Source organism: Lygodium microphyllum, chromosome 1 (genome assembly GCF_053477565.2).
Source record: "Lygodium microphyllum isolate KBCC chromosome 1, Lygodium_microphyllum_v1.1.10, whole genome shotgun sequence".
In the NCBI taxonomy this organism is placed as follows: domain Eukaryota; kingdom Viridiplantae; phylum Streptophyta; class Polypodiopsida; order Schizaeales; family Lygodiaceae; genus Lygodium; species Lygodium microphyllum.
This window is the reverse complement of record NC_141135.1, coordinates 42,262,558-42,283,083: the sequence shown is the minus strand read 5'-3', so window position 1 is coordinate 42,283,083 and position 20,526 is coordinate 42,262,558. Positions and strand designations below refer to the sequence as shown.

Genomic DNA, 20,526 nt, shown 5'->3' with positions numbered 1-20,526 from the left:
TGGGATTGATTTCCTCAATGCTACATTGCATCTTAGAGCTCGCTCTATCTTGTGTGAAGGTGCATTGTGTTTCACAAAGCTATAGGCATGTCCTACAAGAGAAAGGCATGTTCATATGCATGGTGTATTGACTTGCTTTGGCAAATCCAATAGTGTTTTGAGCATGCAAAGTAGTAATGGAAAGACCTTAGAAATGGCTAGGATAATTATAGAAGAACATATGCTATAGATGCATTCAAACCCTTTACAACATCAAATTTGATACCTTTTTCCTACTCATGTTTCAAAATATACATGAAATGCATCTCTTTCTTGAAAGTTATGCACAAAGATTTAAAAACTTATAGCCTCAAAATTTGAGTATAGATTTGAAGATTCTTTTATGTAGAAACCTTCATCACTCACTCACTAGCTCTCTTCCTCTTTCAGGCTTCTTTTCTTTCATTTACAAATTTCACAATGTAGATCTTAATACCTTATTTGTTTGCTTATTTACATGACCATGTGATAGTTTTGGTCATGATTTATTGGAATTCAAGCCCGTGTGTGTGTGTGTGTGTGTGTGTTGCATACATGTTGTCCCATGTATGGTGTAGAAAACATTCCAAGGCTATTGTGGCTTATGTAGTATGCATTTGCAATGAGAAAACTAAGTCATTCGGGTAAATTTTTAAAGATAATGAAAAGCACATAAACATAATATCTTCCTTTATATTGAAGTTTCCTCTCAAGAGGAAAGAGATGCTACAGTTTGGTTCTTTCAAGGGACATGCATTATAGAGTTAGATGCATGAAGGCCCAAGTTTATTGACCAAGCTACGACCAATTAGACTACCATTCCATACTAAGAGATTGACCTCCTATTAAAGATAAAGATTCTAGATGAAACATTAAGCTACTTGGCCCTTCATTCGATAACTTCTAAGGACAAATATTAGTCTATTTGGGGTTGTATGACTTTGCGAAGTCTAGAAGAGAGGCTATAGATTGCATGACTCATGTACAAACGATATTTTATTCTGAAGCCATCTTTGCAATTGGTGTCACATAGGGTGTAGATTATGCAAGCAGTATCTCATAGGGTTTTTTTCAAGTGAATGATAAATTTTGTGTTGTATTCTATCATATGTACTACTTGAGGTTCATAATGAGATATGAGTAAGGCAAGCGATGTTTTAAAGGCAGGGGAATCACTCAATTAAAGATCAATTAGACATACCTCGGATTTTCATTGAGTGGCTTAGGGCCTTGAGATGGGTGCATGTTGATTGAGGAAAATAATCCTTTCTCGAGAGGGGGAGTGTTATTATGTTCTCAACTGTCGATTTAACTGTGAGCCATCTTACACGCTATAATCTCTCAGCTCTGCGGCCCAGTTCAAAATCGCATTTGGAAGCAATGGCGATGGCCGCCGGCTTGCGCATAGGGGCGCCCTGCTTCTTCACTTCCTCCCCGGCATCTACCTCGTCGTCGTCGTCCTCCGCTGCGGATCACTGGCCCTCTCACTCTCTCTCTTTCTCATCAAGGCATCGAGGAATCATAGTAGAAGGCAGAAGAAGCAGCAGCGGCAGCAGTCATATTTGCAGGGCCCTGATCGGGATCCCACGCCCCGTCCCTGCACATCCCAACGATCCTTTCCTTGCTCGTCTGCAAGCTGCCGCGTCTTCACCTGCAGGGCAGGCGCAATTGGCCTGGGACACCAGCGGTAGCGATGAACCTCCATTGCTTGACCTTGTTGCGAGCCCTAAGCTCATGGCAGCTCCTGGTCAGGTAGCTGGCATGTTATCTGTACTTTGGGAAATTCTTAGCATAGGTCACAGGACGCAAATGCCAGGGGAGATAGCTGTCATCAATATGTCACAGTGCACAAACTCAAATCGAAGCAGGGGTGGGTGTCATCAATATTTCACAGTGCACAAATGGAAATGGTGATGACCTTCGTCAATATGTCACAGTGGACAAACAAATTCGAGTGGAGATGGCCATCATCAATATTTCACAGTGCACAACTGGGAAGGGCGATGGCTGTTATCAATATTTCACAGTGCACAAATGAAAATGGCAATGGCCATCATCAATATGTTACAGTGCACAAAGCCGAGTGGAGATTGCCATCATCAGTATTTCACAGTGCACAAATGAAAATGATAGCCATACAGTGCACAAAGTTGAGCAGAGATTGCCATCATCAATATTTCACAGTGCACAATAATGGCGATGGCCATCATCACCATGTCATAGTGCACAAAGTTGAGTGGAGATTGCCATCATTATCAATATTTCACAGTGCACAAACGGAAATGGTGATGGTGATCATCACCATGTCACAATGCAGGGATTTGATCGGGGGTGGGCATCATTGATATATGTCGGTGCACAAATGGAAATGACGATGGCCATCATCACCATGCCACAATGCATGAATTTGAGCAGGGATGGCCATCGTCTATATTTGATAGTGCACAAATGGAAATGGCGATGGTCATCATCACCATGTCACAATGCATGAATTCGAGCGGGGATGGCCATCATTGATGTTTGATGGTGCACAAGTGGAAATGGTGATGGCAGTCATCAATATTTCACAATGCACAAATAGAAGGAGGGGAGGATGATTTATGATGCTTTACAATGACGATTACAGTTCCAACTTATTGTCATCAATATTTCACAGTGCACAATGGAAGCAGGGGAGGAACTTAAATTGATTGGCCTTTACAAACTTATTGGATGATTTATCATCATTTACAACAATGATCAAAGTTCTGACTTATGGTTGTGAAGCCTGACTGTTGGGATTTCAAACAATCTCGGTTTTAGATTGATACATATGAACTGAGCCTTACCCTCAAAGGTTCATAACATTGCAAGCTTTCTTTAAATGAAAAACAAATTGAAAAATGGGAATGCCATGAGCACAGTCCAAAAAACAATGTTTTCTTTTGACAATTTCTGATGTTGGTTGTATATATCGTCAGGTTGAGAGATCAGCTGCTTATAACGAGCATAAACCACGAAGGCCACCTCCAGATTTACCTTCGTTGCTTCTCAATAGTCGGATTGTATACATTGGGATGCCTGTAAATTTCTGAACTTTAGGTCATGGCAGTCATCTATTGTGCTTATAGTTTCGACACTATGTATAACTTTGAATTATTCTGGTTGTCCAGCTTGTGCCTGCAGTCACTGAGTTGGTAATAGCAGAGTTGCTGTATCTCCAGTGGTTAGACCCTCGGCAACCCACATATGTCTACATCAACTCTACAGGAACTTCACGTGCAGATGGTGAAACGGTATTGTCTAACAAAAGTAACTTTATGCAGTTGATGGCACTAAGATCTTTGCCATGAGAAGAGGGTAGCTGCCAGTCCACTTTTTTGCTGTCAAACAAGTGTGGTGCACAGTATTGCCAAATGTTCTTCGGGACTGTGGATGTGTGCCTAATCTGGACATTTCACTAGGGGATCCTTTAGGTAGATGTATGTTTCAATGACTAATACTCATCAAGGTTATGAGCTCCCTTTGCGGCAGTGCGACACGATCAGGTTACTGGGTAGCTCAGCAGCCACTGAGTTGGTAATAGCAGAGTTGCTGTATCTCCAGTGGTTAGATCCTCAGCAACCCACATATGTGTGCATAAACTCTACAGGAACTTCACATGCAGATGGTGCAACGGCATTGTCTAACAAAAGTGACTTTCTGCAGTTGAAACCGCTAAGATCTTCTTCATGAGAAGAGAGTAACTCCTAGTCCTAAGTTTGGCCACTGTTTTGCTGTTGAACAAGTGTCGTGCACAATATTGCCATATGTTCTTCGGGACTGTGGATATATGCCTTCTCTGGGCATTTCACTAGGGGATCCTTTAGGTAGATCTATGTTTCAATGACTAATATTCATCAAGGTTATAAGCTCCCTTTGCAGCAATGCAACACGATCAGGTTATTGGGTATCTTAGTGGGGTCTGAGCTACTTTGTGACATCTTCCACATGATCTCATTGTAAGTCAAGCGATGAATTAGCTGGAGCAGACCATTTTTACTGGGATTAAGTCTCACTCATGAGCTCCTAAAGATGTGAAACTGGTTGTGCATGTTAAGAAATACTAAATCAGGCCAACGGTAGTGGTAATCAGTTCCAAAATCATTGGCCAAATTTACACAAAACAGTGTCTAAAAGGGCCAAATTAAATTAAAATGGAAACCTGACAGTTCTGGTTAGGGCAAAAACTCTATAACTATAAAGCGACCAAGGGGGACACCCTCACTTTTTCAATCATTATCATTCTTCAATGCCTTTCTCATCCTCTAGTTGCTGTAATACACACAGCCCATCATTGTGGCAGTTCCTCCTGCCTAGATGATTGCTGCTGCTACCTGGCATTTCTGGTATCAGCTGCCACCTTATCATTCAGTCTAGCCATTTTTGACTGCTGCTGTCATCATCATGCTGTTGTACTGCATCAAAAACACAGCCTTTTATTGCTGGTGATTGCATTTGCCACCTATCTGGGTCTACTCCATCCTGATATGCAGCCATCTACAGCCTAAACGGCAGCCTTTGTGCCACCGAAAACACAGTTTTCTGCTACCAGCCTTCTCTGGATTGTACATGCTGCTTCCCTACAGCAAAGCAGCTTGCTGCTTGGACAATCTTTATTCCATGCTCAAAAAATTAATATGACTAGCCAACAAGTAGATTGGGTAGGTCAATTTATCACCCAAGTAATCCAGAGTACTCATTAGCCTTGGAACTAGCATTAATTAATTAATTAATGCCAATTCCCTAGTGTCACCATTGACACTCATGGCTAATTAAATGTTCTAGGTGAAATTTAGACACCAGGTACCACCTAGTACTTGTTAGATATAACTTGTTACAACTTTGCCTTTGGCACCAATTGATATCTTAGGGTCCTAGGTCCTACATTGTAAAATAACTAACATGCACGTCACATTTGCACATTTGATTAACTCTTTAATCAAATGCTACACAACAAAATTTCATGTCCTCTTGACTATAGGCATTTGGCTCGCCAACCATAGAGCCAATTGATGGAAAGTGGTGGTTAGATTGTGCATTGTTTTTTAAAGTGAAACCACTTAAGTTGACCCTTAACACAACCCATCTCGAGGTCTCTATGTTAGTGCGAGACTTCAAAATTTTTTGTGTATGTTGATAGAAGTTATCTGAACAAGTAGTCTTGGTGATGCTATGAAATTCTTGCTCGTGTATTGTCTAGGATACAAATCTGCAATTTCTTTCTAGTTGTCAATTGAAAGTATAAAGGCAAAAACTAGAAGCAAGCTATTGACATGCTTTTTGCTTAAAGAGAAAGGTTTGATGTTTGAGGTTAAAAAATATGCAATTATGGTAAGTGTAATAAGAAGCTTGAAGGTCATGGACTCCTGTTTGGACTCACCTTATCTGCAGTTCACCATGATATAGAGGTTTAAGGTCCATTGTATAATACCAACATATTGTTTTACTCATTCATTCATTTATCATGCTAAGTTCTCTTTTTCTCGAGTTCTATTACTTTCACTATGTTTGTTGTACACTTTGAGTTCTTTATCTTTATTGTAGCATCTCTTTACATTGCATCCGAGCTAGGTATAATCAACGATACTTCAGCCTTGATATGAAACCTTGACATTGAAGAGAAGTATGAATGCAAAAGAGAAGAATGTTTGATCCACTTGTGAAGATATGCTAGGGTTTGCACAAAGAAAGCACAGAATGTATAAACATGGCTGAAACACAATAACTCAGATAGTAATGCAATAAATGCAAAATGCAAAATGCAAAACATAGAAACACAACCTTGATCTTGGGAGGGGGATCCAATGCTAACTAAGTATTGTAAGCATGCTTGAAACTTGACCTTGGAAGATGGCTGTGATGCTAGTCAAGAGTACGAAGGCACAATCACCAAAGTAGCTGTCCATGTGTCATGAAAAGTAAACTAGAAGTGTAGATAATGATGGCTAAATGATAAAAACACCTCTATTGAAAGGAAAGAAAAACGGATCCTAAAAGGAGGAGGATGCAAAAGCCTCGATCTTGTTAGAGAAGATACTATCTTTATCTCTAGGCTGATGGAGGCAATGCTTGCCAAGTTAAAAACTGAAAAAACAGACCTTTAGCCCATGTAGGACCTTTAGTGTTAGTCCTAAATGGAATAAAACCAAGCATGAAAGGATCAAGAAAGAAATCTACATACTAGATGTTTCATATTGAGATGCTTTTGATGTTGTGAGGCTGAGATGAAATGGAAGTAAATGAAAGGAGGAAATGTGTAGCGGAAGACTTGAAAAAGTATGGCTAAGCCTAACCTAAACATTGGTTGTACTTTCATTGTATCTTTTTAGTTTAGCAAGGACACTCTACTCTCTTGCTTCAGCTCACACCTTGTCACTTTCTTATTTCTCTCTTCTCCATAGCTGGTGCCATTTCTCACATTTGGTATTAGAGTCGCTTTTTTGCATAGATTTTACTCAGCCATTGTTAGTTGATGCCACTCCACCCGAGTCTTGTTGCCATTGGCTTTATTTGTGTGAGGTAGAGAAGGAGCTACTGAAGTCTGAGCAGCTGCCTGCCAGCTCTGGCCTGCCCTACCTTGCATGCTGTCTACGCCAGTGCTGCCAGCATGTTTGTGTTAGACATTCATTTCTTGGACAGTCGGTGGATAGCGGAGTAGGACAGTGCCATGTCAGCAGCCACGTCAGCAGACTGCGTAGGTGCCACGTGGTAGCCTTCAGTCGAACAGTTTTTACTGCGCAGTCAACTATTTCTGGCTATTTATAGCTGGTTTGTGACACACTCCATTCATTCATTTTCAGATTCTGATCTTGAGATCTGTTGGCTGAGATAGATTGTGCTCGGGCTGACGGAGATCGAGGTCATCAAGTCGGAGACATACGCAGATATTTCCTCTGCCCCCTTGTATATTTCTGCACTCTTATACAGCATAATACACCGCAGATTTTCTGCGTTTACACTGTCTCCTTTTCTCTCTCTCTCTCTCTTCTCTCTGTGTTCACTCTCTCTCAGTCTTTGTTCTACGCTTCCGCATCGCTGCACTCTAACATGGTATCAGAGCGGTGAAGATGGACTGATTGAGGGCTGAACCTGTCTGAAGAGGAGATTTTAACGTGACACAAGGCTGCGTTTCCAAGATTCGAGGGCGAGCAGGAGGGCTGCGTATCGGATCAAGTCTGAAGCGAGCATGGGCGTGTGGGAAAGGAGTCTTATCGGTGAATTTGTTGCAGGTTATTGCTGTTCGAAGGTGAGGAAGGTTGTGTTTGAGGCCTTCCAGTGCAGATTTTACTTTTTCATCGCCTCCGGTGGGTGAAGAAGGTTTGGGCACTGGAGGAACCGGCCCTAGAAGGCTGCATTTACACAGTCAGAGGGGGCCAATTTTGTGTTTGTGCAGGTATTGCAGGTTAACATGTCTATAGAGATTGATTTGGAGTTCCAGGCGATAATGGACAGGAAGGTGCTTGTCCTACCAGCTCTTCCATCTAATCAAAAGCTTGATGGTGACAATTACCGTATCTGGCGGGTGATGATATTGGCCATTTGGAGTCTTATGATTTGCCGGAACTGATGATGGAGGATATTAATAGGCCCTTGGTGAGGGATGAGTCCAAACTCTCTTCCAATGCTCGTGCAGAGTTGACCAAGGCCCAGTCTTATTGGGACAAACTGAATGCCAGGATTCGATTTTTTCTATTTCTGTCTTGCACTATAGCCGTGATAGCTCACATCGAGCACTTGACGTTGGCTCGAGAGATATTGTTGGAGCTCGACCAGATGTACAACCGGATGACCCTGATGAAGAGGGTTTCTTTGGAGGTGCAGATGCGGACCTTGTTCGTGAATAAGTCTTCTTCGTTTCGGGAACACATCAACAAGCTTCGACAGCTTCAGATGCAGGTTCAAAATGCGGGGAAGCCTATTTCGTCTGAAGACATGGCGATCACATTACTGTCCCATTTGCCTCCACGATTCGGTACTTTTTATTCCGCCCTTATTGCATCAAGGCGGGGGAGTCGACTCTTTGGTGGGAAGAGTTGGTTCCTATGGTCTTGGACCAAGAGGAACAGTTGAAGGGACAAAATGCTTCCAAATTGGAGGCATTGGTTGGTCAAGCATCTCAGAAGAAGGGGAAGGACCAAAAGAAGAAAAAGGAGGACAACAAATCCAAGAAGGACAAGGAGAAGGAATCGACTTGCCATATTTGTGGTAAGACCGGTCATTGGAAGAAGGATTGCCCCGACAAAGACAAGGACACCAAGAAGGACACGAAGGATTCTGGAGTGGTGGTTGCACCCTCATCAGATGCTTTTCTATACTTAGCAATCATTGAGGACTCTACCTCGAAGATTTATGATGCTGCAATGACAGCTCCCCAGGCTTGAGAGTGGATTGCGGACAGTGGTGTCTCACGGCACATAACTCCTTCCGATGGTGTTGCCCATTTGCAACCTTTGTGTGGGCAGATTCTCATTGGAGTCAGCTCTTCTGTATCTATTGCTACGCGGAGTGAGATGCAGTTTATTTCAGATGGATGTGGTGGTATCCACACTTCCGAGGTGTGGCATTTGCTAGGCTTGGATCATTTGCTTTTGGTCCATAAGATTTGTGCTCTTGGTCTCTTGGTGGAGCTTAACAGTGATGCTGTTCGTGTCCTTGATCGTGGATTGAGGAAGGTTCTCTCTGCAGGGTATGAGGATGATAGCATCTACAAGTTGAAGTCTTCCCCAACTCTTACCTCTCTTCTTTTTACTTCTCAGACACAGTCTGAGCTATGGCATGCTCGGTTTGGCCACCTGAACTACGAGTACCTTTGGAAGGCGTCACGAGGGTCGTTTGTCCGAGGATTGTCGGACATAGTGGTGAGCCATTAGCCATGTGTCTCTTGCATTCGTGGGAAACTGCATCAGGATGCGATTCCCAACAAAGCTTTTAGGCGGTCTACTTCACCCATGGAGCTTGTATCTACGGATCTTTGTGGCCCGATGAGGATTGAGTTCTTGAAGGGGAGCTTGTACTTCATGTTGATTGTAGATGACTACAACAGGATGACTTGGGCCTATTTCTTGACTTTGAAGTCAGAGGCTTTCTCTTACTTTAAGGATTGGCTTCTCTTTGAGGAGAACCATTTTGGTTGGCGACTAAAGACCTTGCATTCAGACAAGGGAGGTGAATTTATGTCTAATGAGTTTGCTTGTTTTTGTACAGATAGAGGCATTCACCAAGAGTTTGCTAACACCAACACTCCCCAAGAGAGTGGCATTTTGGAGTGGAAGAACCGAAGTGTGATCGAGATGGCGCGCACCAGGATGGAACACTGACAGATATCTCAGTTTCTGTGGGCCGAGGCAGTGGCTCCCACAGTTCATATCCTCAATCGATCTCCTACTTCGGCCGTTGACAAGATGATAACTTTTGAGGCTTACTCTGGGACTAAGCTTGATGTTTCTTATTTTAGGATCTTTGGGCGTGACGCTTATATGCACATTTCGAAGACGCAGCGTGACAAGTTTGAGACGGCTTCCCGACGACAGGTTCTTGTTGGTTACAGCTCCTTGTCCCAAGGATATCGTCTGTTTGATCCCGTCAAGTGGGATGTCTACACAAGCCGAGATGTGCGGTTCATGGAAGTTCCGGCCATAGAGGGGGGTGAGGAGCACCCCGTTCTTGGATATCTAGGGGAGAGTTGGGCTCTCGAGACAATTCCTTTGGAGTCAGAGTCTTTTGATGGAGATTTTTCTTCTGATTCAAAGTCTTCACTTCCACCGGCCACACTTGAGGAGCTTCCGGCGGTGGATATTCCTGAGTCTTCAGCAGATGGAGAGCGATGGGGAGAGGTTCGGCCTTCTCGTTGGGCCCATGACACACTCTGAGATTCAAGGATTGAGGGGGTCCTTGAGAAGTGGAATCCGCAAGATTGACCACGGAGGTCACGGAGGAACCATGCACATTCTTCGGAGCTTGTTTGCTCCAACTATTGTTTGCTGACCTGTGTTATGCATGATTGTGAGCCCATTTCCGTAAAGGAGGCTTTGTAGTCTGATCATTGGCGGAAGGCTATGGAAGCCGAGTTGGAGGCTATTGAGAGGAATGGCACTTGGTCTCTTGTGCCTTGTCCCTCTCACAAGAAGGTGATTGGTGTCAAGTGGGTCTTTAAGACCAAGTATCTGAGTGATGGTTCTTTGGACAAGCACAAGGCTTGCCTTGTTGCTAAAGGTTTTGCTTAGCGCCTAGGCATTGATTTCCATGATACTTTTGCCCCCATTGCTTGTATGGCGACTATTTGAGTTGTTCTTGCCTTGGCTGGCCATAGGAGATGGCCTGTCTATTAGGTGGATGTGAAGTCGGCCTTTCTGAATGGTGACTTGCAGGATGAGATCTATGTTGAGGAGCCTCCTGGCTTTGGATCCTCGGATGGGAAAGTTTACAGGTTGAAGAAGGCCTTGTATGGCCTTAAGCAGGCTCCATGTGCATGGAACGAGAAGATTGACTTGTTTCTTCAATTGAAGTTAGGATATCGGCGCTCCAAGGCCGATCTGCAGCTTTATGTGCACGCTTCCGAGGTTGGTCGTGTGTTGTTTGTGTTGTATGTTGATGATTTGATTCTAACAGGGGATCATGCACAGAAGGTCCGAGAGACCAAGACAGCTTTACATCAGGCATTCGAGATGACGGATTTGGGGCTTCTTCATTTCTTCTTGGGTCACGAGATTTATCAATCTCAGAGGGGGATTTTTATCTCTTAGCAGAGGTACATTCAGGAGCTCTTGGTGACTTTTGAGATGGAGACTTGTCGGCCCATTACTACTCCTATGGATCCGAATTGGAAGGCCACTTCACACTCAGATTCTCCTTGATGGACGCTTCACGCTACCGTCAGTTGATTGGATCCTTGATTTGGCTTCTCAACACTCGTGTTGATCTTTGTTTTGCTGTGGGTCTTTTGACAGAGTTTATGATTGAACCCAAACATGTGCATTGGCAGGCTGCCCTGAGGATTCTTCGGTATTTGAGGGGGACCTCTGACTTAGGGATTTCTTATCCCGCAGGTACAGATGTTTTCGATTTGGTTTTTGCAGGTTGGAGTGACTTGGATTGGGCTGGCGATGTGAACCATCGACGATCTACTACAGGCTACTGTTTTACCTTGGGTATAGGTGCTATCTCTTGGAGTAGCAAGAAGCATCCACGGTAGCCCTTTCTTCTATTGAGGCGGAGTATCAGGCTGTCTTCTACCACATGTGAGGTTGTGTGGCTTCGGAGATTGTTGGAGGATCTTGGCTGCCCCTAGACTCGTCCTACTCTTCTGCGGTGCGACAATGAGAGTTGCATTGCCTTGGTACGAAATCTTGTATTCCATGCCCGGACGAAGCACATTGAGATCTAGTATCACTTCAATCGGGAGAAGCTTCTGGATGGGACCATTGATGTGGAGTATTGCAAGACGGAGGATAATCTTGCAGATTTGTTTACGAAGGCACTTCCCCAGGCTCTTTTTCGGTAGCATTCCAGATCAGTGATTTCCTAGATAGTCGGTGGACAGCAGAGTATGGCAAAGCCACGTCAACAGCCACATTAGCAGACTATGCAGGTGCCACGTGGCAGCTTGCAGTCGGACAGTTTTTATTGTACAGTCGGCTAGTTTACTGCGGTTGGCTGCATTTAATGTAGCTGACTTGGTGCAGTTATTTCCTATTTTTTGGCTATTTATAGCCGGTTTGTGGCACACTCCATTCATTCATTTTCAGATTCTGATCTTGAGATCTGTTGGCTGAGATAGATTGTGCTCGGGTTGATGGAGATCGAGATCATCAAGTCGGAGACATATGCAGATATCTCCTCTATCCCCTTGTATATTTTTGCACTCTTATACAACATACTACATTGCAGATTTTGTGCGTTTACACTATCTCCTTTTCTCTCTCTCTCTCTCTCCTCTCTGTGTTCACTCTCTCTCAGTCTTTGTCCTACGCTTCTGCATTGTTGCACTTTGACAGTTTGCTACCGATGCTACTTGCCAATGCGCCACTAACATTGCCGGCAACACTATCCAGGCTGCCTCTTGTAGACGTCGCCAGCCTCCACTCTTTTACCTCTTGTGCCCAGTCCTAGCTGCTCGGTTGCCACCTTGCTCCATTGTGTAGCCACTTGTGCCTGTCTCTGCATGTACATCTTGCCAGCCCTATTTGCCATGTGCCTATAGTATTGCCATCAGCTATCAAGCCCTCGCTAGCTATGTGACATGCATCCCGAGGAGATGGTACTTTTACCCAAATCAATGTCCTACGTGCGCAGTCACCCCAAAATTTGGGGCTTTCTCAACAAGGATTGGGGCCCAAATTTGGCTGCAATGTCCCCAAATTTGGGGCATTGGGATCCCAGGATCCAAAAGAGCCCCCAAATTTGGGACATTTTGAATGAGTCGCTGCCCCAAATTTGGGAGCTGAAAATGCGCCAAATTTTGGGGCTTTTTCAGTAAGGGAATGCAGGCTGGAATGCCCCAAATTTGTGGCATTTTTAGTAAAAGGAATGCAGGCTGAAGTAGCATCAAAGTTTAGGCATTTTTAGCAAACATTTAACACATGCATGTTGAAATTTTGGCTGCAAATTTCTGCAATTTCATTGAACTTTAGTGATTATTTGTCACTTTTATATAGATGGCAGCATTGACATTTATGGGATCTTCATCATCCTCAGTAAGCACTTAGTCAACAAGTGGACGAAGTCAAAGCACTACTTGGTCATGGTGGGATGAGGTAGATGCAGGCGTGCCATTGAGAGGTGGAGGGGCTTGCCCTTGGAAATGCAAACTTTGCTCTTATGCTCGCACTAGTGGGGCTGATAAAGTGAGAGCCCATCTTCTACATGAGGAGCGGAAAGAGGTGCATTTTTGCACCAATGTATCAATTGAGAAAAGGCAGGAGTTACTTGACTGCATAGCCACTTCTATGGGGAATTCACATGCCACGAGGATGCCAAATATAGCAGTGGATCCAACAACATGGACTCCAAGGTGAGCAAGGCATGGTGCTTCATGCAGAAGACCACTAGGATTAGTGGCTATGTAGCCTTCTCGTAGGCCATCAGTGGCAGCAAGTCATGGTGTTAGACAAAGTTCATTGCATACTTCATGGGAACCAAAGAAAAAAGAGGAAACAGATGCAACAGTGGCACACTTTTTTTACTATGACCATATTGCATTCAAATCAGCTAGGTCACCTTATTTTTTAAATATGGTGACAAAGATTGTAGAGTATGGACCCATATATAAGCCCCCTTCATTAGAAACAATCAGGACTACATTGCTTTAGAAGGAGAAAGCACCCATAGAGATTGCAACAACAAATATTTGCAATCAATGGGCAAGAAATGGAGTGACATTGATAGTAGATGGATGGAGTGACACACGCTATAGGTCCATACATGGTGTTGTCGCATATTCTTGTGGGGATGTATACTTCATTGGTAGTCATGATGCTTTAGAGATTGGAAAGGTGTAGATGTATTGGCATTTGAGTGGTCCAAGGCAGTGCAAGCTGTTGGGGCAAAAAATATAGTGCAGTTTGTGGTAGATGGTGAACCTACAAACAGGGCAATAGGAAACATTTTAATGGCAATGGATCCACATATCACCTTTAGTCCATGCATGGCACATTGCTTGAATAACTTGTTGAAAGATATTGGGGACTTGCCATGGATTGCATCCCTTGTTGCGAAAGGCAACAAGATTATCACATTTATATGTAATCATTGGTACTTGCATGTTGGGTTTTACAAGAGAAGTGACAAATAACTTCTCAAATACTCGGATAGACAATTTGCATATAACTTTCTTATGCTTGGTTGATTGCACTATTGCAAAGGTGTAATTAGGGAGCTATTTGCTAATGATGAGTATGAAAATTAGAGTGGGGCTGCCACTGCTATTGCTATACTATGTAATGCATATGTCTCTGATAGAGATTTTTGGGATGAGGTGAATCACAGCAACCAAATGGTTGATGCTATTATGCACATGTTGAGGCTTGTAGATGGCATGGATCCATGCATTGGGAAGATCTATGAAGGTATGGATCGCATGATTGAGAAGTTGGAGAGTTTGGAACCAAATGTAGACATGTATTAGCAGATCAAGGAGTTATGCATCAACAGATGGAATGAGTATGACTCGCCTATGCATCCTGCAGTATATGTGGTTGATCCTGAGTTTCAAGGAAAGATGCAAGAAAGAGACCTTGAGGTGGTCAAGGCTTGGAACACATTGCTTGCAAGGCTTTGTCCTAGCCGTGAAATGCAACGCAAAATAAAAAATTCACTCTGTGTATAGGCAAACATTAGGATGTTTGGTACAGAGGATGGATTAGAGGACATGATAAATATTGGGGTGCTTTATGGTGGGAGAACTATAGGGTAGAAGCTCTAGAGTTGCAGAGTTTGGCTATCCGTATTCTTAGCTAAACAATTAGCTCTTCTTGTTTAGAGCAACTATGGAGCTCATTCAATCATATTCACTCAAAGAAGAGAAATCGTCTTGGTACAATGAAGATAAATGTCCTAGTTTATGTGAGCTCCAATCTTCGCTTGCTAGCTCGTACATCAATTGCAAAGGCTGATTCTTTTATACGTTGGAAAAAAGATGACAATGATGATGATGATGGTGATGGTGATGGCTAGGATGCTATTGAGTAGGATGAGCATTTAGGCACAGTGGAGCCATCTTCCATGAATGAGAGTACTTAATAGCTAGCCTCTTGGAACTTTAGAGTATTGACTTGGAAATTGGAGCTCTTGTAACTTGGATCTTTAGACTTTAAAGTTTAGTGCATGTTTTGTGTCTTTACAATGCACAGTTGTTGGAGTTATGCAACTTTGTTGATTACAATGTTGAATGTGACAATCCATTGTTGATTACAATATTTTGAATCTTTATTATTGTTGAAACTTGATTATGTCTCTAATTTCACGAATTATGGTTGATATCTCTAGATCCTAAGACTTAAGTGTCGATTCTCTCTCTCTCTCTCTATATATATATATGTGTGTGTGTGTGTGTGTGTGTGTGTGTGTGTGTGTGTGTGTGTGTGTCGTTCCCTCCGTTCTCGTTACCCAACTTTTGGGCGTTTCCCCCGTTCCAAGGGGTCCCGTTCCTCGTTCCTCGTTCTTGGTAACTATGTTAAGGGATTCCGCAGCACGAGTGAGAGATTGTTGAGGAAAGGGTATGAGATGTTGTTTGCCTAGTTGACATGCTTTACATACATCTTGAGATATTTTTAGGTCTGGAAGGCCCTCAACCGTTCGCTGATGTGACAGCTCATAAAGAGAGTCATAGCCAAGATGTCCTAAGCGAAAATGCCAAAGATGCTCAGAGTTTGAAGGCTCTTGTCTAGTTACCAAAGCCTGGAAGTGGTGAAACTCTGAATCATCGGCAGTTGGCTTGGTAAGAAAGTGTGTTACGTAGTAAAGGCTGTTAGGGTATGTCTTGCTGTGAGTAATCACTAAACTAGTCTGAGAGTTGCAGACCTCAATTGTAGTCGGGGTGAAGAAAACTGCTTGCCCCAATTGGCAAAACTGCTGAACGGACAATAGGTTTACCCCAAGCCAGGAGACATAATAGATATCATCCAGCAAAGCGAGATTTGGACCTAGGTTAGTGGGAAAACTCATGCAACCTTGGGCCCGAATCTTGATCAAGGAGTTGTTTCCTACATGAACATTGTTGATTGTAGGGGCTTGGGAAATGAATATGTCCACTCTAGGAGTCATGTGGTGGGTAGCTTCATTTTCTATAAGCCAAATAGGTACTAACATGCTCGGTTGTGATGAGTGGGCCTTTGCAGGTACCTCATTAGGAAGCAACTCGCAGATGTGAACGAGACTTGCATTCGATGTTTCTAAGGAGACGATTTCCTTTTTGCAGCAGGCAGTATATGATAACTTGACACCTAAAGGGGCAGCAAAAGACTATGATAAGGGTGAAAAAGCAGTCAAGTTTGAGTTCTTCAGTAGTGTACAAGATATGTTGAAAGCTTTGATTTTCATTCAGTAGTTTGATGCAGCCTATTTAGGGGGGAACTTCATGGAGTCCTCGAAGATTCGAAAGGCAGCCACTTTCTTGAAAGGGAATGCATTACAGTGATGGTCCACTCTTTTGATGGAAGGTAGAGCACTGTCAACATGGGTGCAATTCAAGCAATATTTGTATCGAATTTGTTGACAAGTACCTTTGAGATGGACATCATGATAGCTTGGAATTAGCTGGATGCCAAGGAATGTAAGAATTTGGAGCAATATAATAATAAGTTTTGGGATGCATTGCTGCCTATTACTTCTTGTTGTCCCGTACCCCTTCATGAGTAAGTGGAAAGATATGTTTGTGGGCTACCCAAAGGAATCAGGGATTTTTGCATTAAATTCACCATGTCTAGCTTATCTCAGCTCATAGAGATTGCTGCTACAGTCGATGCTTTGCTGTGTGGAAAAGATTCGGGCTTCCTAGAGAGTGGGGAGGAGCCGAATAAAAAGTTGTTTAAGATTGAGAAAAGGGGCAGATCTAAAAATCAGCTTGAAAAGAGGCCAAAATAACAAAGAAAGAACTCGAAAACATTGGCACGACGAAGGAAATTGATTGTTTCAAATAAATGTTTTATTTGTGAACAGGAGGGTGACATTGCAAGGGACTATCTCAATAGGCACCAAGTTGGAAAGTCAGAAAAATCAAGGAGATTCTGAAGGAAAGAAGCCCGAAACATCAGTTGGATTGGTGCCCGATGTTGTTAGTGATCAGCCCAATGATGATGCTATTGAGTTGTGCAGAGCATAGGGCAAAATTAGGGATCAATATGCATTGATTTTCTTTGATAATGGTGCATGAGCCAACTTCATCTCTGTTGACATGGCAGCGTGTCTAGGCATTAGACAGGATGAGATGGGACCCATGGGGGAAGTTGGAATGGCATGCAAAGGCCATACAAAGCCTGTCACATTGCTCGTTGGAAAGCTTTGGTTGCATATATAGGGATATGTGGATAGCAAAGAATTTTTCATTGCTTTGCTTGAGAGTTGTGATGTATTGCTTGGTATGCCATGGTGTCACTGTGCGCATGCAGTGATCGATTCTCGTGCAAAAAAGAGCACTATTCAGCATAAGGGAAAGGTACTCACGCTTGATGTAAATTTGAAAGGTAAATCTGTCCCGATTATATCTGTAGTTGCCGTTTCTAAAGTAATGAAAAACATCGTTCAACATACTTGGTTTTACTCAGGATAAAGATGATAGCGAGAATGTTGGGAATATGTCTAAGTTAGAGAAGAATCGCATGTCCTTTCTGAAAATGTATGCTGATTGCTTCTCTCAATCACTTTTACGGCAGTTACCGCTTGAAAGGCCAAAAGATCATGGCATAGATCTTATCCCTGGAAGTAGCCTACCTAATAAGCCACCATATAGAGTGGATGTAGCCCAATAGGAGGAGATTATGAGTTAGGTGAATGAGCAATTTGAAAAAGGGTTGATTTAGCTCAACTCATCTCCTTTTTGTTCTCTAGTACTTTTGGTGCAGAAAAAGGATGGTTCATGGTGTATGTGCATTGATTATCGTGCTTTGAATGAGATCATGATATAGAATGGCTTTTCGATTCCTCAAATCAATGATGTTATGGATACATTGCAAGGGGCAGCCACATTTAGCCGTATAGATTTGAAAAGTGGGTATTATTAAATACGCATTGGACCGGAAGATGTGCCTAAGATAGCTTTGAGGACATATTTTGGATTGTATTAGTTTCTTATTATGGCTTTGGGACTTACGAATGCTCTTGTCACTTTTAATCAGATGATGGATTATATCTTTAGGCTACATAGAGGATTTGTGGACACTTTCTTTGATGACATGATTGTCTGTTTAAAGAATGAGGCAGAGCATAGAAGACACTTGGACATTGTGTTCAATGAATTGCGTGAGCATAGGCTAGTTATCAATGACAAGAAAAGTGAATTTTTCTTGCATGAAATTTATTTTTGGAACATATTGTATCGACTGATGGTATTTATATGGATCTTAAAAAGGTTGAGACAATACAATCACGGCCACCTTTGAGAAATGTGCATGAGATCCGTAGCTTCTTGGATTTATGTTCTTACTATAGAAAGTATGAATGCAAGTTTTGCTAAAATTGCATCTCCATTGCGTGCTTTGTAGAAAAAGGATATGCCATTTAGATGGACAATAGTGGAAATTTCAGCATTTGAAAAGTTGAAGGAAAAGATGACTTCAGATTCTGTGCTTGTGTTGCCTGATCTAAGAAGTTATTCATAGTTCAATGTGATGCATGTGGTAACAGCATTGGGGCTGTTCTTATGCAGGACGTCCGAGTTGTGGCTTATGAGAGCCAAATTCTCCATGGTGCGGAAAAGAATTTGGAGACCTATGAGAAAGATCTCTTGGCTATAATTCATGCATTGTCTATTTGGAAACATTATTTGTTGGGGGCTGATTTATAGTCCAAGAGACCATCAAACTTTGAGGTACTTTTTGATGCAGACAAAGTTGTCAGAGAAGCATATGAGACGGGCAATTTTTCTCTATGTTTCATTTTCAGATTGTATATATTGATGGTAAAAATAATGTTATTGCTGATGCACTGTAACGTAAGCCACAAATTCCAGTTGTCAGCATGGCTTATCACATTGAGTTGGATGCCATGAAAGAGCAATATGTTGATGATTGAACTTTGCTAATGTTTATGATTAGCTTTGCAATGGCCAAAGACATGAACACTTTGTGCTAAGAGATGGATTTTTGATGATGTATGGATGACTGTGTGTCACAAAGCAATTAAGGCCTAGAGTTATCACTGAAAGTCATGCTCCTTCGTATGCAGAACATGGAGATATTGATGCGATAGTCAAGGTAGTGGAGCATTTCTTTTATTGGCCAGCTTTGAGGCATGATGTAGAACGGTTTGTTAAGACATGCATTGTATGCTAGAAGGTAAAGCATGATAGGCAAAAGATGTCGGGTTTGTTGCAGCCCTTGCCTATTCCAGATAGGCCTTGGTAGAACATTGCAATGAACTTTATTTTTTAGCTTCCTAGGACACCTATAGGGAAGGATAGGATATGAACTATCATTTGCAGGTTTGGCAAATAAGCCCATTTTATTCCAATGAGAAAGAAAATAAAGGTTAATCATATGGCACGATTGTTTTTGCAACACATCTTTAAGCATTATGGTATGCTAGAGTTGATCATTAGTGACCAGTGTATTTTGGAAGGGGTTGTTTGAGAATATGGATACCATGTTAAAATTCTCATAATCCTTCCATCCATAGACAGATGGTCAGTTTGAGGAAGCAAATTCCACTGTTAGATCTTTTGAGTTGCTATGTTTCAGATCACAAGATACAGTGGGAGCGATATTTGCCCTTGGTTGAGTTTGCTTACAACAGCACAGTGCATAGTTCTATGGGCAAAGCTCCATTTGAGGTGGTTGAGGGTGGCAAGAAGTGTTAGCAGTCGTCAACTCTCCTACCATGTTAGCAGTGCCACGTGGTAGTTTTGCCACATGGCAGCAGTCGGATTGTCCTATTTTGGGCATTTTTCGAGGCATTATTTTTAGCCTTTTTAAAGGCTGAGTTCCAGCAGTTTTGATCACTTGTATATGACAGATTACAGCCTGCTGGTGAGAGAGACAACACTCGGACTGACGGAGATCGAGGTCCTCAAGGCGGAGACATACGCAGATATTCTCTCTGCACCTGTGTATAATTCTGCATTCTTATACAGCATTCTTCACTGCAGATTCTCTGTAGATTCTCTGCGTTTCACTGTCTCTTTCTCTCTCTCTCTCTCTCTCTCTTCTCTCTCCGTTCACTCTTTCTCTTTGCAGCCATTGGAGGACCTTGTGAGGTAGCTAGGGTTGGGAGAAGACCAGTCAGCACAGCAAGTGACAGTATCTATAGGCTGTTGAGACAAGGCACCAGCAATAAAGAATTGATTTTCTTCAGTTCTTTGTATCTACAAGCTGTTGAGATAGGGCAACAACAACAAATGACATATTTTCTTCAGTTCTTCGCGAAGAAAGTTTGAATTTTCTCTCTCCTCAGCATTCTCCTACATGTCCTAGCCTTTCTTTAGCCTTGCTTCGAAGATTATAGCATTGAGATCACCAAGGTCGAGAAATTTTAGATTTCTCCACTGTAAACTCTGATTTGCAGGCAAAAATTAGGGTTTAGCAGCAGCCTCGGGAAGCTTGCCTGATATTGGAAGCTCCAAGACTTGGATTCAATAGGGCTGAAGCTGTTTTCAGTCAAATTCAGGTGGAGGGACCAGTAAATCAATGAATTTGGAGTATTTTCCATCTCTATTAAAGCAGGTGAAGGCCAATTGACTGCCCGAATCAATGGGCAAATCAGATTGAAGACTTGCTGGTCATTTTGGACAGCAAGGGGAGTTGGAATACCGAAAGGCATTGGGAGAATCCCATTCTATAT

At 42.6% G+C, this 20,526-nt stretch overlaps 1 protein-coding gene across 1 annotated transcript in view; it reads left to right on the top strand.

Annotated features, from left to right (window-relative positions):
- Nucleotides 1-1,242: 1,242 nt before the first annotated feature.
- The window catches only part of LOC148041038 (ATP-dependent Clp protease proteolytic subunit-related protein 3, chloroplastic-like), a 39,375-nt gene continuing 20,091 nt past the window's right edge, over nucleotides 1,243-20,526 (top strand). Inside the window, exons 1-3 of the mRNA XM_087675924.1 lie at nucleotides 1,243-1,770; nucleotides 2,979-3,080; nucleotides 3,171-3,293. Coding sequence (XP_087532050.1) covers nucleotides 1,309-1,770; nucleotides 2,979-3,080; nucleotides 3,171-3,293 — 687 coding nt within the window. The 5' untranslated portion in view covers nucleotides 1,243-1,308. The remainder of the gene's footprint in view (nucleotides 1,771-2,978; nucleotides 3,081-3,170; nucleotides 3,294-20,526) is intronic.